Source organism: Myotis nattereri, assembly GCF_964212035.1.
Source record: "Myotis nattereri genome assembly, chromosome: 12".
NCBI lineage: Eukaryota > Metazoa > Chordata > Mammalia > Chiroptera > Vespertilionidae > Myotis > Myotis nattereri.
In genome coordinates, this window is record NC_138087.1 from 36,302,450 (window position 1) to 36,329,569 (window position 27,120).

Sequence of the window (27,120 nt, forward strand, 5' to 3'; positions counted from 1 at the left end):
TTTACTGCAGGCAGAAAAATGGGAAATAAGCTGAAACCATTAGTAAAGAGTAATCCCAAAAAGTACCTGTGCATATACAGGGTGGGGCCAAAATAGGTTTATAGTTGCGTCTACAGAGTTTATTGTTGTATTATTATTTATTATTTTATTATTTACTAGAGGCCCGGTGCACAAAAATTTGTGCACTCGAGGCGGGGCGGGGGGGGGGGGGCGGGGGGAGGGGGGTCCCTCAACCCAGCCTGTGCCCTCTCGCAGTCTGGGACCCCTCAGGAGATAACGACCTGCTGGCTTAGGCCTGCTCCCAGGTGGCAGAGGGCAGGCCCAATCCCTAGGTGCAGCCCCTGGTTGGGCTCAGAGCAGGGCCGATTGGGGAATTGGGGCACCGCCCCCTGTCATGCACAGAGCAGGGCAGATTGGGAGGTTGCGATGCCACCCTCAGTCACGCTCAGGGTAGGGCCGATTGGGGGTTTAGGGCACCGCCCCCTGTCACACTCAAGGCAGGGTCCATGGGGAGGTTGCAGCACCACCCCCTGTCACGCACAGAGCAGGGCCAATCAGGGGGTTGGGGCGCTGCCCCCTGTCACGCACAGAGCAGGGCCGATCAGGGGGTTGGGGAGCTCCCCCCTGTCACGCACAGAGCAGGGCAGATCAGGGGGTTGGGGCGCCGCCCTCTATCACCCACAGAGCAGGGCCAATCAGGGGGTTGGGGCGCCGCCACTCTCACACTCAGGGCAGGGCCGATGGGGAGGTTATGGCTCTACCCAGTCACACACAGAGCAGGGCCCGTGGGGGGGGGGGGGCGCCACACCCTGTCACACACAGAGCCGCAGGGCGATCAGGAGGTTGGGGAGCTCCCCCCTATCAGGCACAGAGCAGGGCCGATCAGGAGGTTGGGGCGCCTTCCCCTGTCAGGAACAGAGCAGGGCCGATAGGGAGGTTGTGGCCCCGCCCTCTGTCACACACAGAGCCACAGGGCGATCAGGGGTTTGGGTGCTGCCCTCTGTCATGCTGATCCCGGTGCCGGGAGACCTTGCGGCTCCACTGATCCCGGCGCTGGGAGGCATATTACCCTTTTACTATATAGAATAGAGGCCTGGTGCATGGGTGGGGGCTGGCTGGTTTGCCCTGAAGGGTGTCCTGGATCAGGGTGGGGGTCCCCACTGGGGTGCCTTGCCAGCACACACCCTTCAGGGTGGGCGTCCCCACTGGGGTGCCTGGCCAGTCTGGGTGAGGGGCTGAGGGCTGTTTTCATGCTGGGACTGAAGCTCCCAACTGCTCCTTTTTTTCTTTTTTCTTTTTTTTTATTCAGAGCCAGCTTTAGCTCTGAGTCTCCAGCTCTTAGGCCTCCGCTCCTGAAAGCAGGTATCTGGTTTGTTTAGGTTCTACAATCAAAACTCTGTATCAACTCCAGGTCTGAGATCCCGGCTAGCTGAAAGCTGGTTTCTGGGGTTTTGTTTAGCTTCTATTTTTGTAACTATGTTTCAAACTGCCAGCTCAGAGGCCTGCAGCGTCAGGCGGGGAATGTTGGAGTCCTCCATCACTGAAGCAAGCAAGCCTCATGTTAGTTTCAAGCTGCCTGGCTGCCGGCCGCCATCTTGGCTGGCAGTTAATTTGCATATTTCGCTGATTAGCCAATCGGAAGGGTAGCAGTTGTACGACAATTACCATGTTTCTCTTTTATTAGATAGGATTTTTATCACAACTGTAAATCTACTTTTGCCATTTCCTGTATACACACACATACACAGATCACACATACTTACAGTGTTTGTATAAAGAGTGTGGAAGGGTATGTGTCAAACGCTTAATAGTTATTATTTGTATGTGGTACAATTATAGGTGTTTTTATTTGTCCTATATCTGAATTTTCTCATCTATATTAAACATTAAATATTTGTGCAATAAGGAACAAAACCTGCCCCAGCCGGGTGGCTCAGTTGTTTGAAGCATCATCCCATACAACAAAAGGGTCAGGATGCATGCCTAGGTTGTGGGTTCCATCCCAGGTTAGGGTAGTATGACAGGCATCCAATCAATGTTTCTCATATTGATGACTCTCTCTCTCTCTCTCTCTCTCTCTCTCTCTCTCTCTCTCTCCCTCTCCCTCTCCCTCTCCCTCCCTCCCTCCCTCCCACTTTCTCTAAAAATCAATTAACATATCCTCAGGTGAGATTTAAAACAAAACAAAACTGTTTGGAGTGTTTATAGAAAAAAAGATATGTCACTTCCCTCTCATCCCTATCACACTGTTAACCCCTAACCTATGAAACTTGTTTTTTTTATCAGATTCTATATAACAATAATACTGCTACTCTCTTTTATCTTTTTCAGATACTAGTGAAAAATAACCATCTTTCAGACAAGATCATTGTTCTGCCAGGGATAATTGAAGAAATCTCACTTCCCGAGGCTGTAGATGTGATCATTTCTGAACCAATGGGATACATGCTGTTCAATGAAAGGATGCTGGAGAGCTATCTTCATTCCAAAAAATGGCTGAAAGCAAATGGTGAGTTGGCCAATCCTGGTTTAGAAAATAGGCTAACTTGTCTGTAAAATTTGCCAAGAATCCTGTCAAAAATTTCCCCCATTCAATTCTGACAGAAAGGAGAGAACATTGCCATTGCGCCAATTCTTTTATTTTCTCATCTTATTCCATAACACATGAGATAGTCTCCAGCCGAGCGGACGTTGACGGCAGTGTGCTGCACAGGATTCAATATAGTATAGTGACCAGTTCAGAGTTATGTATTCTTGTCCTGGTTCTATCACATTCTTCCTTAAGGAACTTGGCCTAATACTTGACTGTTTCACTTTGATTTTTTCACCTATATGGTTAAAAATAACCTCTAAAGCCCTATGAAGTGTTTGCCTTCTATAATGTAATGAACTCTCTGGGGTCTGCTAGTTCTTTTTAACATACTCTTTTTTTGCTGCTTATATTTTCCCCTATGATCACTACCTATAATCAGGATAAAAATATATAAAGTCCAATAATTGTTGTGCTTACTAAGTGTCTGCATGCACTAATCAATTTGCATGATTTTGTAGAAACCTTACAAAGTGTGAATGATGGAGGTTTTTAACTTATTGGAAGGGTTAATGTTGAGGTTCTTGTGATTTTATATTTCTTCCCCAGGGGTATTTGGCAACATTTGGAAACAATTTGGGTTTCATAACTGAAGGCGGGGCCACTGCTGGCATCTAATGGGAGAAGCCAGGGATGCTGCTAAACATCCTTCAAAGTACAGTACAACCTCTATGCCAGTGACGGCGAACCTATGACACGTGTGTCAGAGGTGACACGCAAACTCATTTTTTTGGTTGATTTTTCTTTGTTAAATGGCATTTAAGTATATAAAATAAATATCAAAAATATATATCTTTGTTTTACTATGGTTGCAAATATCAAAAACTTTCTATATGTGACACAGCACCAGAGTTGAGTTAGGGTTTTTCAAATGCTGACATGCCGAGCTCAAAAGGTTCGCCATCACTGCTCTATGCCATCAAAGAGGCATCCCCCTAAAATGCCAATATACATCCATATGTTCATTCCAGTATTACTTATAATAGCCAAGATATGGAAGTAATCTAAGTGTCCATCAGTGGAAGAATGGATGAAGAAGAAGTTATGCATATAATTATAATGGAATATGACTCAAGCATAAAAAAGGATGAAATCTTGCCATCTGCAAAATGGAATGACCTAGGGTATTGTGCTGAGTAAATAAGTCAGACAGAGGAGGGCAAATACTTTGTAATATCACTCATATATGAATCTATAAAACAAAATAAATGAACAAGCAGAATAAAAACAGACTCGTAGATGCAAAGAACATTTTGATGGTTGCCAGATAGGTGAGGAGTTCGGGGAAAAGGTGAAGGGACTAAGAAGTACAAGTTGGTAGTTACAGAACAGTCCTGTGGATATAAAGTACGGCATAGGGAATATGGTCAATAATATCATAATAACTATATGGTGTCAGATGGGTAGTAGATTTATCAGGGCAATCCACTTAATAAGTTATATAATGTCTAATCTCTAGGTTGTATACATGAAACCCCTAATATAATATTGTATATCAACTGTAATTGAAAAAAATTATTTAAAGTTTTTTTAAAAAGTGACAGAGCAGGGATTTGACCCCAGATCTGTCTGACCTACATCTCACACTCACAACTCCTGTACACACACTGACTTTCTACTCTTTACCAGAGAGAGTGGAAGGAATTCTAACAACCCAGGTTTTTCAAATAAGACGTAGAAGGTAACTGAATTGTAGCTTCTTACCTTAATTTTACTTACTCTAAATTGCTCCCTATTTTGATATCCAAGGAAGACAAAATAGGGAATAAAAGTACAACTCATACTTAACCAAGTGACACAGTATATGCGTACAAATAAAGCTTGAGACTCATCCATACATGTTTTCAAAATTTAGGGATTCAGAAATATGCACTTAAAAAAACCTCATGTGAAAAAATAACTGAATAAACTTAGGAAAGGATACCCAACGTCAAGAACTTCATTAGTGTTCCTGTTGTAAAACAGCCCAGGTTGAACTTGGAAGCCTTGTGTCCATGCGATAAAACTGAACTGTGGGAGAGAAAGGAAAGGAGCAAAGCTGCTTGGATTTCCTCCTCAGTGCCCCCAAGGGAAGAATTTGTATACTTTTTTTCTGGAGAATTTTTCAAATGGTGAGGTGCTTTTGTGTGAGGAGATTTTACACATAGTTAATTAACGTGCAACTGATTGAGCCTCTCTAAGCTGAATATTTCCCCAGATATTTGAAGTGGATATGAAATTTTATATTGGGCTATATATTTTTAACTAGACAAGTAGAAATAAATGCTGATTTTATCAGCTTTTTACCCAGGGTGTTCCTGAGGGAAGAATGATTGCATTTTTCCCTAATTATTTTGATTTTCCATCAAAACAAGACATAGTTTACAACATCAAATAATAATAAAAGGCTTATAATGAAAAATAAGAACCCTCTGTCACATCTCCTCCTATGCGGAGACTGCTACCCGAAGGCTGTCCCTTTCAACTCTATTCTCTGTTTCTTCTGTTATTTACAACGTTTATATGTAAAGTTATCCTATTGCTATTCTTGTCACTCTGTGGTTGAGAAGTTAGCTTTCCTACATATCAGCTCTCTCCCTTCTTGATACACCCTCCCTTCTCCCATCCTCTCAATATATTTATACAGGTCCTCTATACCTTATCCTAACCTTTGGGCCTAGATATGCTTCAGAATTCAGAATCTGGAGGACTTTGGAAAGGTAATACACTCATATACCTTGTATTACTTAATGCCTCCAGTCAGATATGAGGCGACACTCCATAATGAAACACATTATATGTATCTCTGCTACAAAACATATGAATATGGATGCCAAGTGAGATAAATATAGACTATAAATCAACTCACATCAGTTCAGGGCAGGTTTTGTCATCAAATGATGTTGCAAACTTACAAAAATCTGTTGCTTTGCTGAGGAGAGCTTTTTAAAATTCAGAATTTAATATAAAGAAATATGGACCTCGCTCAGCCGGTGTGGCTCAGTGGTTGAGCATCTACTTAGGAACCAGGAGGTCACTGTTTGATTCCCCGTCGGGGCACATGCCAGGGTTGTGGGCTCGATCTCCAGTAGGGGGCGTGCAGGAGGCAGCCAATCAGTGATGCTCTCTCATCTTTAATGTTTCTGTCTCTTTCTCCCTCTCCTTCCTCTCTAAAATCAATAAAAATATATTTTTTTAAAAAGGAAACATGGACCTAGGTAATGTTTAAATGAGTAATCAATGTGTTTATATTACTGTCACAATGTAAATAGTGTGCAGTGCCAAATCAGGCGGTATAGTGGGTGCATAGGATTATACATTTTCTCATGCAATCTTTTGCTTTTTCTGGAGTTAATTGCCTTTTATTTTCATTGGCTTAGTTTTCTATATACTCATTACTAATTTTTTCCATGTTCCAACAGGTCTGACAGATCCTATCAGTATTTATTCTATGAAGCCTTCCTCCTGGGGCCCTCTGTCCTCTACCAGTCCTATCGCATGGCTACCACACTTTGACTTTCTCTCCCCATTCTTGTGTCTTACACCATCATTTCCACAAAGAATATTCTCTAACAGGTTCTGGAGAAAGGAAATGTTAGAAGTTACTTTTTATTGAGTCCGTGGATTATCATATTGCTGGTTAGAGAATTTTAACTTGAAAACAATTTTTTTTCCAGTATTTTCAAGGCACCTTTTTCTGGTTTCTGGTTTCTAATATTGCTATTGAGAAGTCCAATGCCATTCTGACTCCTGATGCTTCAGAGTGGCATACTTTCCCCTGCGGACACTTTTAGTATCTTGTTTTTATTTCTAGTCTTCTTAGTACGAACTCCTAAAGTTCTTGTGCTGGACATGTAGTGAGTACATTGAATCAGAAGGCATTTTCTTTAACTCTTGGAATTTTTAAATATTTTACCATTGATGATTTCCTCTCCTCCATTTTTATCTGATATCTTTGGAATTCCTATTAGGCTTGGGCTCAGAACATCCTTCTCTGAAGCTTCCCAAGTTTACATATTACTTTTCTAAGGTTGTTTAATAGCCCTCTATCTTGAAATTGAAAAACCCCCACACAATCATTGTTTGACATCAATGCATGAGATTTAGAAGGTGACATATGAATGATGTTACAATCATGCTTTTTCTCTACCTCTGACAATACCCTAAATAAAACAATCTGTTTTATTTTAATAGACTTTGAGTTAACGTATGGGGCCATTGACCATCGAAGGGAATTCCATCCCTGGATTTTGTCCTTCTCCTTACTAGCCCTGAGATTGTGGCTGAGACACTTAAATTTCCCTGTTCCTTATTTTTCCTCATTTATGAAATAGGCATAATAATAAAACCTACTTTATATTGTTATGAAGATTAAATGAATTAACACATAGAAAACCCAGAAAAAAAGTTCATGGCAAAGTTAACAAAATCAAGACATTTTAGGTATTATTATTAGTTTTGTGGCAGCATCTCCAATCTCTTAGGCAGTCCTCATTTTTGAAATAGGGTTAATAGTTCATCTGTCTTTCATGTGCAGTTTAATAAATGACTATTAAAAAGGGTCTCCCTAAAAATACAAAAATAATAATGCTGATCACCAAGTCTGCCTGCTCAGAAAGGTCTTATTTCAGACATGCTAATCTAGGTGTTTGCTTGCCAGACAAAGAATCTGCCTTCCTCCTGGTGACTATAGATGTCGGAACAAAATACAAGCGTGGTTGTACCAGCATGGAGGATGGTGAGCGTGCATATAAGCATAGATTCCAGTAGCACCTAAAAAGATAGTCAATATGATTATAGACGGACAGGTCTGAGAAGGGAAATAAAAATGTGATAGAATGATGAAATGTTTATTATTTTCAAAGCCAAGTTTCTTTTATAATGAATAAGAGAGAAAAATTAAACAAAGAAAGTGCCCAGAATTCAAAGCAGAAGACATACAGAAAAGAACAAAGACACTAGCTAGGAAGGCAAATATGCCAGGTTGAATGGATCACCTAGGACTGTACAAGCTCTTATCAGCACATAGCTTAGGGACTTGATTTGGTATTCTTTCTTATATCCCCTCTGATCTTCTGCCTAATTTTCTTATCTTTGCTTTGAGGTGACATTGTATTTTAGCCTGTTGTGTAATGACTGAACTAGATGAAAGAATGGAGGTGGTCAAGAAGCAGGTAAGTGGACCTTTCAATCAGAAAGCAGTACGAGTCAACTTTTGGGTCTGTTGTTTTTTGCTCATTAGGAAAGATGTTCCCGACATTCAGTGACATCCACTTGGCCCCCTTTTCTGACGACCAGCTCTACATGGAACACTACTCCAGAGCCAACTTTTGGTAATGTTCTCTCTTTCTTTCCTTTTCCTTTAGAAGTGGTTCTCAACCTTCCTAATGTTGCGACCCTTTAATACAGTTCCTCATGTTGTGGTGACCCCCAGCCATAAAATTATTTTCGTTGCTACTTCATAACTGTAATTTTGCTACTGTTATGAATCGTAATGTAATTATATATGTTTTCCGATGGTCTTAGGCGACCCCTGTGAAAGGGTCGTTCGACCGCCAAAGGGGTCGCAACCCACAGGTTGAGAACTGCTGCCTTAGAATAAAATAGAGTTTCTGAAATGATTGACATTTGGGGTCATATATTGGGACTGAGGGCTGTCCTCTGCACTGTAGAATGTTTAGCGGCATTTATGGTCTGTATCTACTAGATGCCAATAGCATCTTCCTCCAGGGTGACAACCAAAATGTCTCCAGATGTTGCCACGTGTCCCCTTGCGGGAAAAATCACTCCCCATTGAGAACTATAATAGACAAATCAGAGAACTGCTTAGTAATATCAAACACCCCAAAGGCTACCCTTGAGGCTAATATGACATCTTCCCCCTGACTGCTGTAGCTCTCTTTCTACTTTTCAGCATCCATTTTGTTGGCTCAGGACTATGGCTTCTTTTTTTTTAAATATATTTTATTGATTTTTGTTTTTACAGAGAGGAAGGGAGAGGGATAGAGAGTTAGAAACATCGATGAGAGAGAAACATCGATCAGCTGCCTCCTGCACACCCCCTACTGGGGATGTGCCTGCAACCAAGGTACATGCCCTTGACCAGAATCGAACCTGGGACCCTTCAGTCCGCAGGCCTACGCTCTATCCACTGAGCCAAACCGGCCAGGGCAGGACTATGGCTTCTATTAGAACATGCCCTTGTCAGAGAACATATCAATCAGTATTCCTCACTGTAAATGGGTTGATTAAAAAATTTGTGGAGTTTTCCAAATTGGCTGTTGGCTTTTGTCAGTTCACTTCACCCTCTGAGACTTGGTTGTTTCATTTGAAAAATGAAAACTATCACAAAATTCTTCCTGTTCTAAACCACCATTCCTTCTAGCATTCTTTTCTGAGAGCTGGTTTTTATAAAGAGTAAGAGGGGAGGATGATAATATTGGACCCATGGAGGGAGAAACAGAACAAATAGCACCCTAGTGGGAATGTTAGGTGTGTAGGAGGGAGCACAGACATGTGCCGGCAGATGGATGAGGATGGATACTAAAATTTAAGCTTTGAGATCTAGCTGAGGTAAGCAGAGCCCTCCAATAGAGATATCCAAAGTTCATTTCCCAGGTTTGCTCTTTATAATTCTTTCTTTTGGTGAAATGACAGCAAATAGGAAGTGCTTTGGTTTCCTGGCTTACAAATTCTGTGAGAAGTAGGGTCAGAGGGCTACACTTTTCCTTTTCCCCAATGTTTTCTTGCAAAATAGGCTTTCCTACCACAGATTCATAGCGTTATGTGGCTTCTGCTCAATCTGTAATTCTGAAACTTCAAGCCAGAGACTTTCCAGTGGGGATAAAGAGCCTATTGGTATGTGGAGGGCAATGAAAAGGGGAGACCTTACTTATGATTATTGTTCTGGAAGGCTACCCTAACTGTTTACATTTTAAATGTGTCCTCCTTATTCAATCTCCATTGAAGAGTTCAGAATTCAAATAAAAGAGTAGACGGGGAGGTTGATTGTCCAGGTATTCCTTGTGTGACTCCCAACCATACCATCTGCAGGCAGCTTCCTACCTTGAGACTATAAATGATAACAGTGGACTGGCTAGGCTCCCCATAAGTATACAAACATGCTGCTACTTATTCCATCTAAAAAGAAAAAAAACTTTTTTTATATCTCACTTCCCCCGTCAGCCACCGATCACCCATTAAGTCCCCTTGCAGCAAAATTTCTAAAAGGATCGCCGAAACCGGTTTGGCTCAGTGGATAGAGCGTCGGCCTGCGGACTGAGGGGTCCCAGGTTCGATTCCGGTCAAGGGCATGTACCTGGGTTGCAGGCACTTCCCCAGTGGGAGATGTGCAAGAGGCAGCTGATCGATGTTTCTCTCTCATTGATGTTTCTGGCTATCGCTCTCCCTTCCTCTCTGTAAAAAATCAATACAAAATATATTTTTAAAAAAATTTTCTAAAAGGAATCATCTATACTCAGCCATCTCCAGCTGCTCCCTTCAGTTTTTCTCAAGACACTCTACCGAAACCACCCTCATCAAGGTCCCCGGTGCCCTGACCTCCGCATGGCTAAAGCCAGTGATCAGTTCTCACTTCTCGACTTATTTAACTTGCCAGCATTTGAGCAGAATTATTTATTTGTCCCACATTCTTTTGATTTTTCTCCCTGGTCACTTTCTCAACCTGTCCTCCTCTGGTTGGTACTTGTCTCCTTGACCCCTTGATATTGGAGTGCCCCAGGATGAAGCCTTTGGACCCCTTCTCTGTCCACAGTTGTTACGCCCTTGGGGAGTTCACCCATTCCCCAAGTTCACATACCATCTATATACTGATGATTCCCAAGTGTATCTTTCTAGCTCAGACATGTCCTGGGAACTCCAAATTTTTCACAGTCAACTGCCTCCTGTAAATCTCTCTTTGGAGAGACTTACCTTGTCTAAAACACAACTTCTGATCTTCTCCCCTCCCTCACAAACCTGCTCAACTCATAGTCTTTCTACCCCAATTGCTAAGAAGTTTATCTCCCAATCACTGAGCCGCCAAACCTTAAAGGCCTCTCTTCTTGTACCCCAGAGGAAAACCATCAAGAAATTATGCTGGCACTGTTTTCAAAATATACCCAGAATCTGACTAATTCTCAATATGTTCGCTGATCTCCCTTGATCCCAATACTATCATCTAATCTTGATTACTGCAATAGATTCTTAACCCATCTTTCCCAACATTTCCAAAACCTTCCAGTGGGTTCTCCCCAGCCTGGCTCTTCATTTCCTACCATATTCAGTCAGCTCCATCCACACTGGTTTCATGCTCATCCTTAGACATATCAGACATGCTCCCACTGAAGAGCCTTTGCATTTGCTGACCTTTCCATCTGGAATACTTTTCCCTCAATATTAATGGCTACTTCCCTCACCGCCATAAAGTCTTCATTAAATGCCACCTTCACAATAACCCCTACCCTGACCACCCTGTTTAAAATAGTGACCATACACATTTTCTGCTCTGTGTTTTTTCTCTAACACGTATCACCTCCTAAATGACATATACTTTCTTTCTTTATCATTGTTTATTTTTGTATCCCTCCTGATAGACGGTCAGCAATTACAAGAGCCAGCATTCTATTGATTTCCACTGTCTCCCAAGCACCCAGAACAGTGCCTGCCACATGCTAGGCCTTCAATAAATATTTCTGAATGAGTAGAAATTTCAATAATCTCAAGCATCTACAGAAGTAATTACTATTAAGATTTTAGCTGATTTCTTTTCAATTTTTTCTGTTCTTCTTTATAAAATAAGAATCATACCATTTTATAGCTTTTATTTTGTTTTTTCTTACTTTGACAATACCTTGTTGACATTTTCTCATTCTGTTATTCTTCTATATTCTACCAGAATATAGAACTTTATAGAATTTTATACTCCAAATTCTAAAAGTAACAACACTGAAGTAAGTTTCCTATTATAGAAATCTTGATGTACATTCTGATTATTTCCTTACAATAAATTGCTAGAAGCAGAATCACTGGACCAAAAGGTGTGAAGAAGGAACTTTAAAAATTGTTCTTATATATTGCCAAATTGCCCTGTGGAAAAGTTTTACCAATTAACACTTCCACCAGTGGAATATGAGAATGTCTGCTCAGTCTTGCCCATAAGGGATATGTTTTATTTTTTAAAATGCCAATTTGATTTGCAAAAAAAGAAAAAAAAATGGTGGCCAGTTTATTTTTAATCTGTACTGCTTTGATAGCTGGTGCATTTGAATTATTTTATTTTTAGTCAATAAACACACAAAAATATTTTTAAAACCATATAGTTCTCAAAATTTACAGCCTTTGCTTTCTTTCTAATTTCCCTTGCTTTATAAAGCAGTTTCTGCATTAGACTACTAGCATGCGGATCTTCGGTTGCATTGCCCCAGGGAACAGGTGGTGAAAGCTTGCAAGGCTTCTGTTAGAAGAAGCAAAGCAGTGGAAATGCTGGCTGAGCGGAAGAAGGGGGATGAAAAAAGAAGAGTTTGGGTGCATTCTGAGGGAGTCAGCTGAGAGACCTAGGAACAACTCACAGGCTGAATAAGATCATCAGGTGTAATGAGTTATTAGTCTTCACATGACTCTCCTACCGATAGCACTTGACACCGTTGGCTCTTCACATCTGGAGCCTAAACTTGGTTGTCCTTCTTCACTGGCCCCAACTGCTCAGTCTCCTCCCCATCATGGTCCAAATCTTCAACACTGGATTGACTCCAGGTTCATTCTTCATTGTCTTCCTCTTTCTGTCCGTACTCACTTCCTTACTGATCTCATTCAGTCTCGTGGCCGTCAATATTGTCTTTAGGCTGACAACTCCCATGGTTAGAACTCCAGCCCAGATCTCTCCCTGGAACCATAGACTTCGGATGTTAACAAGTCTACTTAGATGTCTGTCAGGTATCTTAAATTTAACATGTCCAAAAGCAAGCTGCTGCTCTTCACCGCCACCCCCTTAACACGTTTATTGCAGTTACCGAACAGAAAGCATAGGCAAACTGGCAGTAGTTAAAAGCTGGATGAATCAGACTCTAGAACCAGACTGAACTGTGCTTAACCCTGGGCTCTTTCAATTACTAACTGTAAAACCTTAGCCAGGTTAGTTCAGTCTTTCTGAAACACAATTTCTTTATTTATAAATTAAAGATTACAATATTACCTCCCTGGGGATGGGGGAGTTTCAGTTTCAGGGCAGTGTGAGGGGTCTGCCAGACGCTGCATGTATCTATCCCAATTGTAGATTCAGGGACTGCGGAAATAAACAAGGGTGGGTATGAGCCCCTTGGATACCCCGTGCAATGGACTTGGTTCAAATCTTCATTTACTACCTGTCCTCCATAAGCCCTCATCTACTAGAGGCATCCTAAACTCCCTAGTATCAATATCAGTTCACCCTTGTTATCTAACATTCTTTTAAAAATTGAGATATTTGCCTGACTACTGTGCCTCAGCTGGTTGAGCACATGCCGAGATTGCAGCTCGATCCCAAGTAGGGAACATGCAGGAGACAGCCGATCAATGTTTCTCATCAATGTTGCTATCTCTCCCTCTCCCTTCCTCTCTCTGAAATCAATAAAAACATATTTTTTAAAAATTGAGATATTCTCCTTTCACCCGCATAGTTACTTTGTCCCAGGAACCCAGGTCCTCTGGAGAAGGATTGGGGAATATTTACCATAACTGCTTGTGGTGCTTCAGGGGCCTGGGCCTCCTCTTCAGTCATGGACCAGTGGCCTCTGGACCCATAAACCAGATCTGGAAATTAGTTCTGCAGATTAAGTGAGGGACCCACTCTTTGTATTGTGACAGCTGATGCCATCAGCTCACCAGCTAGCAAGTTTGTTGTCGTTCTTGTTGTTCTGCAAATTGAGTACCATCCTAGTGACTGCACATCTCTTTCACCTCTCTGGTAACACTAGGGTCTGTCAGCATCCACCACAGATCCCTGTGGGTCAAGGTATTGCCACTCTGGCCTTGCTGTCTCACACAGTTTTATGTCATTTTTGCCTATGACAGTCAATTACTGCTTTATTGCTTCTGACATTTTTAAAATTCCATCCACATTGTGCTCATTGAGAGCATAATTTGATGGCAACATCATCTATTATTATTCATCTACTGAGGAGAGCCACCATAAGCATCTCAAAAATGCCACTGCTCTCTCACTAAGTTACTCCAGGTTACCTCATAAAAGGAAGGTTTTCTGGGCTCTGCCTGAGAACAGTCACGTAGAATGTTCTTAGATCTTCTATAGTAAATTCATCTATGATTTCCACCTCTCTGAGCCTTCTGGCCCTTTCCTCAATACTGTGCTACAGAAGTTCTGGAATCTCTGTCTCATTAACTGCATGCCTCATGATGACCAAGCTTCAAAGCGACTTCCCAGCAGACCATGAGGACTAGTCTCTTGCTAGAGCATGGAATCCATGGAGTACCCCTTGTCAGTAAATTGTACCCTCACCTGACTTATATCAACACCTTTAAAAATCCATTCCCATACATATTTTCCTGGTTCTTAGCAGAAAATATTAACCAGCTTCTGCAGTTCCTTAGGTGTGTAAGTTATCTCCCCCTAGAATAGGAATCATACTTACTGCTTAGACAGTGCTGGAGTTATCAGCCGGACAGCAGTGAGTAACCATGAGCATGGAGGCAGTGGGCAGTAGTGAGGCAGATCCTGAGGGGAACAAAATTATCTTGCAAGGCACAAGCTTCAGGATAAGTTGTGCAGTCTTCAGGCAAAGGGAAGCTATTCTCTGCTGTGAACAGGTATAAGAATTCTGCTTCTACTGGCCTGAAGTAGTCATGGGAGTTGGGAAGGTGTTTTCAGGATTCTCTGCCTTATCCACTGAGCTATCCCAACCCCAGATCTCAGAGCCCTACCCTTTCCCTGTCAGGGTCCCAATATGATACATAAGACAGTCAAAGTTGCCCGTCCAATCTCCTTCACAGCTCTTCTGCTATTACTCTTTTATTACCTCCTTTGGGGGTGGGGAGATGGGCAATTCTAATTTGAGGAATTGTCCAATTTTGTACCTGAGTTTTGTCACAGCAGGTCTGGGAGCACAGAGGAGATAGGAATTTCTTTAAATTCTGCTAAGAAAACCCTCCTGGTTTCACAGTGTGTCTTAAGTTGGGAGTTGGCTTCCCTGAGAATATAATTTTCTTTTTTGCAATGCTTCCAATGCTGTTAACAGAGACTTGCCTGCTCCTCACTCCATATAATTATTATCACCCCAGAACCTCAAGCACACAGTCACCATATAACCCAATGCTTCACCTTCGACCTTTACTACATCCTAATTAACCACTAGTGGGATCATTAGTAATTGCGATGAAGCTACATGCCAAGAGTTATCACTCCCTGCTAGCAATGAGGATTCTCTTGTCATCACATTGGTGAGTAATTCCATCTTGAGGGTCTACATCAGGGGTTCTCAAACTTTTTAAACAGGGGGCCAGTTCACTGTCCCTCAGACGGTTGGAGGGACGGACTATAGTTTTAAAAAAAAACTATGAACAAATTCCTATGCACACTGCACATATCTTATTTTGAAGTAAAAAATCAAAACGGGAACAAATACAATATTTGTATTTGCATATGGCCCGTGAGCCATAGTTTGAGGACCCCTGGTCTATATTCTAGGGTCACACTTTATGTTGATTGTCTTTGCTTGGGGTCCCCAGAAATCCCAGTCTTAGACACAGCTTATAAGGTACTACTATATTAAAAAATATAATCTCAGTGAAACAAGAATGAGGAGAAGCAAGAATGAGGCAGGCAAGGAGGGAAGTAATACACAAGTACATTACTGAGCTGAACACTGTGTGGTAGCAAACATCAAGAGATTGTGCTTGATCCATTGATTGAACCACATCTCAGGACAGTTTATACAAGGGTGGGAGAGAAGCAAAGGTATCCATTGGCTCTTGTATCCCCATTGGCCAGATGTTCATCCTTCCACATTAACTACATTCTGGATTGTTCATGCATGGGCACCAAATGGGTCTCGAGGCATCTCATGATCCAGAGTCAGCAGGGATGCCTGGGGGCAGGAGGGGAGAGACACATGGTGCAGGCCTGAGAGGAAGCACTGTTGGGTTGTGCTCAGGTGGGGTCAGATGAGCCCCTACCTCGACATAGCAGGAGCAGAACACATGGTTGAGGATTCCAGAGACGGGTAAGACTGAGCAAATCTGACACTTAAAAGGTGATACACCACTTAAGGAACCAAAGTAAAGGAGCCATTTCCCTTTTCAGAGTGTTATGAATGGATGATATGCATCCATCATGCTCAACAAGAGCAGATCCAATTGAATGATATCAGGGATAGATACCCTTTGTGGATGGCCTGTAGTCTGCTCTTTACAGAGATTAGAAGTCCATGCTTGCAAAGAACAAGGGAAGATGAATGTAACAGGATTCTGCCACAGGCAATAAGAGCTCCCATTCTGCACCATTCCACTCCAAATATACTAAACTAGAGGCCTGTTGCACGAAGAGATTCGTGCAATAGGCCTTCCCTTCCCTTGGCTGCTGGCACCATTTTTCCTCTGGCACTTGGGACCCAGGCCGTCGCTCTGGCTGGGCTCCAGCCAGAGCCCCCCCTCCCCCCAGCTGCCAGGCTTCGCTGTTCCGCTGATCCCAGGGCCCTGAGGCCTCGTGGCTCCGCCCATCCCGGGGCGTGAGGCCTCGCTGCTCTGCAGGTTTCGGGTACGTTTGGCTTCGCTCCACCACTTGGAGCCTAGTATGCAAATTAACCGCCATCTTTGTTGGCGATTAAATTGCATATCACCCTGATTAGCCAATGGGAAGCATAGCGAAGGTACGGTTAATTACCCTTTTTGTCTTTTATTAGATAGGATGTCTTGCTGACCATGGTACTACTGAGAAACAGGAAATCCAGTCAGCTCAATGAACAATCTGCTAAATTTAACTGTGAAGATAATGGATAGTTTGTTCCTAGGCTAATTCTGCTCCCAAACTGAAATTCCTACTAAAGGTTCTTTGGGCAGAGGTAGAGTTTTAGGCCTTCTGGTCTGTCCCAGTAATATATTTGGCCCTGGTAGTCACTGGTTCATAGAAATGTTATGTGGGCCAAATAAGAACATTTCAAATCACTGTGTGATAAAACCAGATTTTTGTTGGAAGCTAAGCATAAGCACAAAGTATCACAGAGAAGGAACTTTTGCAGGAATACTGAGACCAGTACAATCATGTTTGGATTTTCATAGGCCACTGTCCTTGTTTTGTTATTTTTCAATGATTTTTGGAACCATATTTCCTTTCAACTACCCAGTATTTTATATGTGTGTGTGTGTGTGTGTGTGTGTGTGTGTATTTATATTTATATTTCTTTGGCTTCTCTGTTCATATCTGCAGCTCTTGAACTTATCTGGCTTTTGCTTATAGAATAAGCCTTGATTTTTACATTCATCTTTTTTTTGTAACTTGTGTCAAATTCATAGCTCTTCCATAATACTCTGCCACGGAACCCACACACATCCAGACCTGTGTCATCAAGGATGTAATATTTCAGTTTCTGGACCTTCTGACATCAGAGCTGACCATTTTCATACAGAATCACCAATCCAGCAGACGTCCTCTTTACCAGGCCCTGGCCTGGTTCTAATGGCTAAACCAATCTAGTTCCTTACGCACAGAATTAGGAGTCCACTGAATTAGGCAAAGCTATTTATTATGTTCATAGCACTTGTACAGGCAGACTCTTATTAATTGTTCTCTTTCTACTTTTGGTTTTAAGAAACAAACAAAAAAAAAAAACAATGAAAAATTACAAGAAAAAGAATATTTCTGATGAATTTATCTGAAAACCCAAGAGTAGATTCAGCTTCTCAAGTACAAGTGGGTTGTGCTCAGGTGGGTCAGATGAGCCCCTCCCTCCAGCTCTCTCTCTCTCAGCCCCACTCAGTTCTTGGATAGGCATTTTCCTCATGGAAGCAACGTGGTTTCCAGCAAATCTAGATTTAGAGACTCATATCTCCATGTCTACCTCTCCTTTGTAACAGTAGGAGCAAATATCTTAGACTTGACTGTCTTTAAGTCGGATGTTTAACTCTGGATCCGTTGCCAAGGCCAGGGAGATAAGATGCTCTGATTGGCTGAGACTGAGCCACATGCCAACCTTCAGAGGGCAGAGTCAAGACCATCCAAACCACAAGAACAGCGAGCAGGGAAGAGGTATCTCCCAGAAGATCTGTTGTCAGTAACAGAAGAAGAGCAGCCATTTGCTGGTAGAACAAACAAAAGATGTCCACCACCCACAGTTGTGTTGACACTCTTCCTTCTGACACAGGCTTCCAATTCCTGTGCAAACCAGTAATGACACAGCTTTCTGTCACTTCTTACAGAAGAGCCACCGTCTGAAGTTTGGATCCTTTTAAGGCCTGTGCACCCATTCCCCCTCTCCTTTGTACTAAAAAACATATTTTACAAATACAAAATGTATATAAATATAGCACATGTAAAATATAAGCTGCATTATTTTGATGGGGTTTAAATCAACAAAACCAGACACAAAATGAGTTGAGCATCTTTACACGATGGTACCTCTGCATTCTGCTGATGCATAAAATTGTCAGAAACAGCCAAGCCTTTAGTCCTGCCATATGTAAGGGATGTATAAGAAGTTGAATAAAGATGCAGTTTGTTCCTAGACAGCCATCATTCTCCTATCAGCGTTCCCACCAGGCCATTCCAAACACCCTCTTATGCTGCATTCTCAGCACCCTATGTGACATAGGTGACATTCTTGGATCCTTGCTTTTGGTTTCTAGTTCTTAGGGTAATATATGACTTCCATTGGTTGGCATCCCTTGGTTGTTAATTTCAATAAAGCATAGTACATTAAGATACCCAGAAGTTGTTTAATTGTCCAACAGCTGAATGGGGTTTCCCTTCCCTCTTGTCTCCTTTCTTCCTTAATTATATTTTCTTAATGTTTTTGATCTTTTTAAAGGAAGGAAGCTTTTGATGTGGATTGAGTGATTTTTTTTTTGTTGTTACAGTGAAGAAGCAAAGATTTTATTAAAGTAAAATATCTGAGTTATGCTATGAGAGAGTGTGTTCATATGAGCAAGAGAAAGGAATGCTCGCATTGGAGAAGCTCTCTTCTGTTGAATCTGGAGACCAGTGCCAACTAATGCAAGAGAGCCCAAGGCTGTACCACCCTCCTTCTAAGACAGATCCAGACACTGGTGGGGAGGGGACAAAAGACCAAGGTGAACGAGAGGAGCGGCTACAAGAACAAGAGAGGCTGGAGAAGGGAGGGTCTCCTGGCTGCTTCCCTGAGCTAGGCTCAGCGTAGAGAATGTAGAGAAGTTAAGGTGATGGTAAATGGCGTGCCCCTTTCTCTGCATTGTGGGTATGTTTAGGCATAAATAACAGTAAGATGGTTTTCCTTCTGGACTGTGGTTGTAGGAGGTTCCCAGTGCTGCATGTATTATGGAAAAGCGGGGGGTGGGGAGGTGAGTACACTTGGAAATTAGAAGACAGGACAAAAAAACACACACATAGATTCTGCCTTATGTGCTTCTAAAGGGATCATAAGTTAAGTCGGAAAATAAAACCCACATATGATGGAAATGATCCCCAGCTTCTAAGTCAACAGATTCATTTCCTAATCTATCCCCCGACCATGTATCGTAGGAGACCCAGAGAGATGCCAGCTCCCATCTGCTTTAATCATTTTATGATGCATTTCAGGAGATTTGAGATTTCTAAGAATTAGAAATATAGTCCAGCCAGAAAATTTTTAAAACCCAGGCAGTGGGCTCTGTGCCCACAACTCTCCGTCTGCCCAAGGAATGGTGCCCATTTGCACCACACTGATCATGGCTACTGGGCTTTAATTGGCACTGAACACACAAAGCAAATGGCACAGAGAGCTGTGGTTGTATGCGAAGAACAGAGAGCCATTCTCAACCTCAGCCACTGCCAGGCAGGGGCTGTCTTTGCTCTTGGGGATTTCTCTTTCACCTACTTGGCGAGAATTCTAGACCAGCTAACTTAGTAGTGTTTAACCCTGATTGCACATTAGAATCACCTCCTGAATTTGGAAACAAATAAGTGCTAGGGCTGTACCCCAGGTCAAATCAATCACAAATGTGTATGTGGGGGGCGGGGAGGGGGGACATGCAGTCCCGGCCTCAGCACTTTTAAAAAGCTTTCAGGGGATTCTAAAGGAAGGACAAAGTGGAGTCCTTCTGGGCTCTCTGGGAAATTGTCTGTCTGCCTCTCTGACTCTGTCTAAACCTTCCATCTTTCTCTTGTTTCTCTCTCTCTCTTCCCCTCTCTCCTTTTCCCTCTCTCTCTACCCTCCTCCTCCTTCCCTCCAATAAAAACTTTTGTGACAATGACTTATTTCCCCACGAACACATCCATCTCCTTCTAAATCTGAAAAGATTGTTTAAACATACAATATTGTGTTTCCCAAGCATTTTCTAGGACTATAGGAGATTGTTTTCAAGATGTGTGTTTGTAGAATGATATGCAGCACTGTTCATCTCCTTTACCTGTAGGCCAGCCTGGCTCTCTCCCCTGGTGGAAGGAAAAGATTAAGAAACAAGTCACAAACCTGAAGAAGCTTGGAGGAATGATTTTCCATTTCTCCATTATCCTTATTGGCACTTGTGCTCACACATAGGGCCATTTAGGACACCAGTTTCTCCATTCATTCATTATATAAATATATAGATTTATATGTAGATATTTTCAGTCCTACCGGTATGTGAGGTCCCATGCTGAGTGCTAAATATACACTGATGAAAAAGAAAATACTTCTGTTTTTTAAGTAGGTGAAACTTGAATATTTCATTGTCACACAAGGTTTTATATTTTTACATTATGGAAATATTTCATCTAATTCATAAAGATTGAATAGGAATTAACAGGGTAAAAAATGGAAAGGGTCATTCTAGGTAGAGGGAAAACAAGCAAAGGCTCAGAGATGAGAAACAGGACAAGTTCTTCAGGATCTGTGAGGAGCTCAGTGGGGCTTGCATTGCACTTGGAGGTTGAGGACTGGCAGTTGAGTTAACACTATGATGCTTCCCTGCGTCTCTTGGGAGCATCAGAGACTTTGCCTCCTGTTGTAGAGCCTTCCTTTGGCTGTGCCTTCCATCAAAATCTAATTGCACCACAGATTTTAATGTTTATTCTGTGCTTTGTTTTGTTTTTTCTCTCTCTCTTCCCTCCATATTGGCAGGTGGAATTGGGGGGAATGGAGATGGATAAATTAAATTCCCATCTGATTGACAGGCTATATAACACACACCCTTAGTAAACCTCTTTTTAATCTCAGGATAAAAGCCCTCACTCTTTAGTAGTGAGGTCCCAAGCCTTCCTAGAGTTGGACCTGGGAATTTGAATTTTTAACAAGCTCCTCCAAGTAATCCTGTGGTACAGATTGGGAATCATTGCCCTAGTCCCCAGCGCTGAAGTGAAGTTCAGAGAATGACAGCCAACACTTAGCAGTGACAAAATGCCAAGCGAAATAAGCCAGTCAGAGAAAGATAAGCATCACATGATCTCACTCATGTGGAATCTAATGAACAAAATAAACCCAGAGACAAAAGCATGGAACAGACTATGAGACCTCAGAGGGAAGGTGGGGAAGGATGGGTGGGAGAGAGAGATCAACCAAAGAACTTGTATGCATATATGCATAACATGGACACAGACAATAGGGTAGTGAAGTCCTGGGGGCTGGCTAGAAGAGTTAGGGGGGTGAGGGTGCAGGGGGGGGGTGCGGGGGGGAAGACACATAGATAGTAATTTCAACTATAAAGATTTTTTTTAAAATGCCAAGCACTGCTCAAGGGCTTTGCTTGTATTAACTCAATTAATCCTACTGTAACCCTACAAAGTGAGCTTTGCATTATTTTTATTTTTAGAGATAAGAAAACTGATAGATTTCATGTGACTTGCCCAGGGCACACAGCCAGTCATCTTCAGAGTTTGAACAAAGCTAGTCTTAATCCAGATACTGGATCTCCTCCCTAAATAACCAAGACCTTTAGGCAACATGACAAAGAGCCCTGGCTGTGCTGAGGTACCAGTGGTCGCTGGTGACTGTGTACAGCTGGGGCACTGAAGGAGAAAGCAGGATTTGTAGCACTTGCCGGGTGTCACTGACCACAGAATTGAGGAGAAGTGTGCACAATGGACTGTGACAATCCAGCCGTCACTCACTGTGACTGCCTCTGTCTGCCACGACAGCAAAGGCCGTCGTGAAGGTGCAGGCCAGTGGCTACGGAAGGACAGAAAAGGAAAATCCATTTCCCAACACAGCAGGAGTGTCCAGAGGCTTTGCAGATCTAAAGTCGTGCTCTGGGTTGGGCTAATGAGAGGGCCCAGAAATTGTATTTTGGGATTTGCATAGAGTGTCATACAGCAGGCATGAGATCAAGGATGGGAGCCCAAAGGCCTTCCTCCCCACCCCCAAACCCCATATCCTTCTCATTGTTCTCCCCACAAGAAATTTCCTTTACCTCAGCTACACCCGCCCTTCTCTCTTGCCCAGCACAGGTCAAGTGCAGGTCTTAGAGAATATTTTCGGCTCTGCTGCTGCCTACTGACCAGTTGCCCTTCACATGGCCTCATTCTTGCTCCAGAGCTAACTTAGATGGCCTGTGAGGAGCTTGAACACCACAGCTATGCTGGGCTTGGGGACTCAGGGGAGGGCTGGGATGAGATACATGGTGATGCTTTATGCTATTTCAGGTACCAGCAGTGCTTCTATGGGGTCAACCTGTCCAGTCTCCGGGCTGCTGCAGTGGATGAATACTTCAGACAGCCAATCGTTGTAAGTGTGTCCTCTTTACAGGCTTCCTCCCGTGTGTTTATCTGTTGATTCATTCATTCATTCACGCACTCGTGAGCCTGCATACACTGTGCTGCCAGGCTGGGTGCTAAGCCATCACAGAAGAGCATATGTTTTCAAGTCTTCCAGCGCTGATCTCCCAGTCAATTAAGAAAATTCTCAGAGAATGGAACTGTTGAAAGCAAAGCGATTTGAGGACTGCCTTTCAATAAGTGACTCCTAATTTTCTTTTTGCTCAGACGCATCCCCTGCCCACACTCAGCCTTCCCACTTCGTCAATAATTCACATCCTCCCATTGATTCCAGTGGTCCAAGGCGCAATTGAAGAGGAAGTGTTGTAAATAAATAGCTTAGAATAGGAGCTTTGCTGGCAAAAAGATTGGGGTTTCAGTTGTGGTTCCCTCTAGCCGTGTAACCTTGGGTAACTTGACGTTTGCGTTGTCTGAAACTCTTCCAGTTGTAAGTGGAAGGAAACCCAACTCAAATGGCTTAAGCCAGTGGTTCTCAACCTTCCTAAGGCCGCGACCCTTTAATACAGTTCCTCATGTTGTGACCCCCAACCATAAAATTATTTTCGTTGCTACTTCATAACTGTTATTTTGCTACTGTTATGAATCGTAATGTAAATATCTGATATGCAGGATGTATTTTCAGGGGTCGTGACCCACAGGTTGAGAACCACTGGCTTAAGCTGAAATGGAATCACAGGCCCTCAAGAAATGCGAAGCCTGGAAATAGAGCTTGCTTCAGGGACCTGATGTTCGGACAGTGCCCCAGGCTCTGGTTTTCTATCCTCGTCACATATCCCCATTTCCTCTGATGTAACTCTGTTCCTAGGCAGGAGCCCCCCTCAGGGCAGGAAGGTGTTGTGGAAGCTCCAGACTCAGGTTCTTAAAACTCTGAGTCCCAAAGAAGAGCCTGCCTTTTCCTAATAACTTGGACAAAAGTCCCAGAATTAGTTCCGATAAAGCCTGGTTGTCCAGTGAACTTAATTACTGTGCAGCTTCTTGGAATGTGGAGAAGAGGTCAGTTCTGGATGGTCAAGAACCACCACACGCCTGCTCCAGAGAATTTGTGAAGATTGGTATAGCCTAGTAAAGCACAAAATACTTAGGGCTGGGCGTATAGTAACCACTAAACAAATGTTAGCTTGTATTAGTAATATTATTCTCATTAAGTTCATGCCTTCTAAAGCCTAACCCTTACTGACTTAAAATTCCAGGAGGAAAGCTAGACTGCAATCAGTCTTGCTTGAATTCAGTCTGTCCTGACAGAAAGATAACATCTTTGTGTTTTTTTCCCCAGGACACATTTGACATTAGGATTTTGATGGCTCGATCAGTCAAGTACACAGTGAACTTTATGGATGCAAAAGAGGCAGATCTCCACAGGTTTGTACCAATCAGAGACGCTGCAGATTTTTAAATCTCCTCTCTAGCTCTCCCATCCCTAAAACTGCAGTGCAGAGATTTGCTGCTCACACAGGGAAGAGATTTGAGGTATGAGTCACCCACAGGAATAATACATTAGCACTAGTTTCCCTTATTGCAGAATAAGGGTAAGGATTGTTTTAAGAATTGAATGAGAAAAATTAAACAGTATATCTCTACTTGTATAACCAGACACTATTCCGAGCCCTTAACATATGACTCATTTAATCCTCACAGCAGCACCATGCAAATGGTACTATTGTTATGTCCATTTTACCAATGATAAATATGAGGCAGAGTGGAACAATCAATTGCATAAGGTCACAGAATGAATAAATGTCATGAAAGCTAGAACTTGAAGCGTTCAGAGTCTGGGCTTTTTAACAATTCTCCCAGGTCAGTGCCCATAAGAATGACAAGAAGAGCTACAATCTGAGCAGTGCTTGGTACATGGTAGGTACTGTGCTAAATATTTTGCAGGCACTGGCTCATTTTCAAAGAAGGCACTCAATCAGTGCTACTGTCTGCCCTCCTTCCCTCCACTTAAAGAGACTCTGCACTGAAGACTCATTTCTCAGATGGTGATATGAATCCTCTTGGGTGACCTTTCACTAGTATTTTGTTTTTTCCTTCCCGAGAAGATTAATATCTATGTGTTTCTTTTCTGGGTAAGAGATTTAAGACCCAGCCAGATTATAATTTGCTTGGACTCATGAGGAATCAAGGGTCAGACTCTGGAAAATGCAGCTGGCTGACTCAAACCATTGCCTACCTTGAGATCACAATGGACAAAAGGTGTCAGTCAGGATAGGCCAAAACATGCTGCAGTAACAAAAAAAGGATCTTTAGTGCTTGTAATATCCCAGGTGTCTTTCTCCCCTACACTGTTTATCCATCATGCACCAGCTTCAGCTCTGCACACCCCTCAGTCACTCCTCAGTCAGGCTGGTATGGCAGCTTGTGTCTACAACGATGCCAGTCCCTGAGGAAAAAGGAGGAGTGTAGCAAAATATGCACTGGCAATAAAAGTTTGTGCCTGGAAACAACACAGTGCACTTCTGTTCACATTTAATTGGTCAACATAAATCACGTGGCGGTGCCTGAACTCAAGAGAGTGGATAAATGCAACCCTACCGTATGCTTGGAGCAAGAGAACTGGCATGCGGGAACAACTGAAATAACTGCCGCAGGGCCAGACAAAATGATTCCGACTGGCTCCATTGGCTGCTCTGGGCTACCTCCTGAGCTCCAGGGAGGTTTTTGAAAACTCTGAGATGTCATCTATCCATTTGGGCATTGATTCAACAAACTTTTATTGAGATCCTACTGCGTGCCAGGCACTGCGCTGGTGCATGCCCAAGTAGGAGCTCATGATCCATTTAGAGCAGCGGTTCCCAACCTGTGGGTTGTGACCCCTTTGGCGGTCGAACGACCCTTTCACAGGGGTCGCCTAAGACCATCCTGCATATCAGATATTTACATTATGATTCATAACAGTAGCAACATTACAGTTATGAAGTAGCAACAAAAATAATTTTATGGTTGGGTCACAACATGAGGGACTGTATTTAAAGGGCCTGAAGGTTGAGAACCCCTGATTTAGAAGAATGCCAAAAATGGGAGGAAATAATTGTAATACGATACCAACAAATTCAATGTGACAAGTACAGTGGAAATCTCCAGGAATGCGCTGACACTGCAGGTGGAGGAAGTTAGGCCTTTGGGGGCAGCATACCTGCAAATAATGTACAACCCTCTTTGAAAGTTCCTAGAGCACTCACTAAAATAAGTCTCCTTGGAGGAATACAGCCCCGGCCATGGACCCGTAATACTGCTGTTCAAGGGTGAAACGCTTTAAAGTTTGCAAAACACTCTTATATGCATTGTTTTCCTCATTTGACATTCACAAGAACCTTGTGGGGAAAGTAGGAGATTTTGTTACCCTTCAACAAATGAAAAAAACGAGGTTCAGAGAATTGAAGTGACTTTGGAAGGTCCCACAGTAAAGCAGGTCCAGCATCTGGATGTTGTTGTATCATTTCCAATCTTCTTTCCATTCCCACTTATTCTGCGTTTGGCATAAACTGTGGCCACTTCTGCATGACTTCTGCTGTAGCCTGGTGGGAAGTTAAATTGCCTTCCTGAAAAGTAAATGAACTATGACAATGACCTTTGGCGCTTGCAATCCACTTCATTTTTCAGAGGCCTGAGCAGCCTTTTCGTTTGAACAGCTGCGCAGGGGGACTGCCACAGCCCATGTTTTGGCTTCGTGAAGGATGGTTGTCACCTGTGTCCTGGGTCGTCCCCCTCTTCAGTAGTCAAACGCGGCCCCAGGTGCTGCACTCGCCCAGCGGTGCTCTGGGTCGTTGCGGCACAGTGGTGTGGTCCTCGCAGAATTTTGTCAAGAGCAACAATCTCAAATGTGCAGCGTCACCCCAGCATTAATCACACCGAGAGAATCTTGTTGCCAAAGCCAAAGCACTTAAGAGAGAAGGAAAATATTCTGCGAGTGTTCCCACTCATCTCACAAGAGTATCCAGGATGTCTGTCAACAAGAAAATGTTTCTTCTTTCTCTTTTGTTTCCTTGCAGAGTAGAAATCCCCTTTGTGTTTCAGATGACACAGTCTGGCCTCATCCACGGCCTGGCGTTCTGGTTTGACGTGGCCTTTGTCGGATCTCTGTAGGTATCACCCCCTTTCTTCACCTCCTCTCTCCCGTGCTGTCCTCTACTGTTTCTAATCATACCTTTAAAGTGTTTTAAAACTAATTTCAACTTCAACAAAACTGGTTTTTACGAATTCCCAGAAGATAAGCATTGATGTTAGTGTTACTTTCAGATTTTAGGATGAACTGAAAATAAGACGGTTTTCCATAGTGTCATATCGACTCTGGCTCAAAGAAAGGAGTGAGAGAGGGTCTGTGCTTTATCTACCCTCCTGCTTTTTTCCAGAATAGATGTGGAGGGGCAACCATCCCACCTGACTGCAGAATCTCTTGTGTCTGGGGTAATACCTCGTGTCATTCTTTCTCCCCTTCACAGCCTTTGCTTTCACAGTCTAGGATCCCTTTTTAATGACCAGGCAGGCTGGTCGTGCTGATGCTAATTGCAACATTAGGTAACTTCTCCATCCTGCACTCACTCCTTTCTCCCTACTGCAAAGGGTTGGAAGTTTCAGGGCTTTAAAAGAGGATAAAAACCACCTACAAATGGACTGTTAGGGCTTGGGGCTCCTTGTAAAGGCG

The 27,120-nt window shown here is 42.8% G+C and overlaps 1 protein-coding gene across 3 annotated transcripts in view; it reads left to right on the top strand.

Moving 5' to 3' along the window:
* Nucleotides 1-27,120, top strand: part of LOC308527831 (histone-arginine methyltransferase CARM1-like) — a 223,506-nt gene that overhangs the window by 178,369 nt on the left and 18,017 nt on the right. For 2 of the 3 annotated variants that reach the window (XM_081103236.1, XM_081103237.1), the window contains exons 6-10: nucleotides 2,332-2,509; nucleotides 7,812-7,902; nucleotides 22,347-22,428; nucleotides 23,752-23,837; nucleotides 26,468-26,557. In XM_081103236.1, the coding sequence (XP_080959362.1) occupies nucleotides 2,332-2,509; nucleotides 7,812-7,902; nucleotides 22,347-22,428; nucleotides 23,752-23,837; nucleotides 26,468-26,557 (527 nt within the window). The remainder of the gene's footprint in view (nucleotides 1-2,331; nucleotides 2,510-7,811; nucleotides 7,903-22,346; nucleotides 22,429-23,751; nucleotides 23,838-26,467; nucleotides 26,558-27,120) is intronic. The other variant, XR_013996650.1, reaches the window with a different exon arrangement.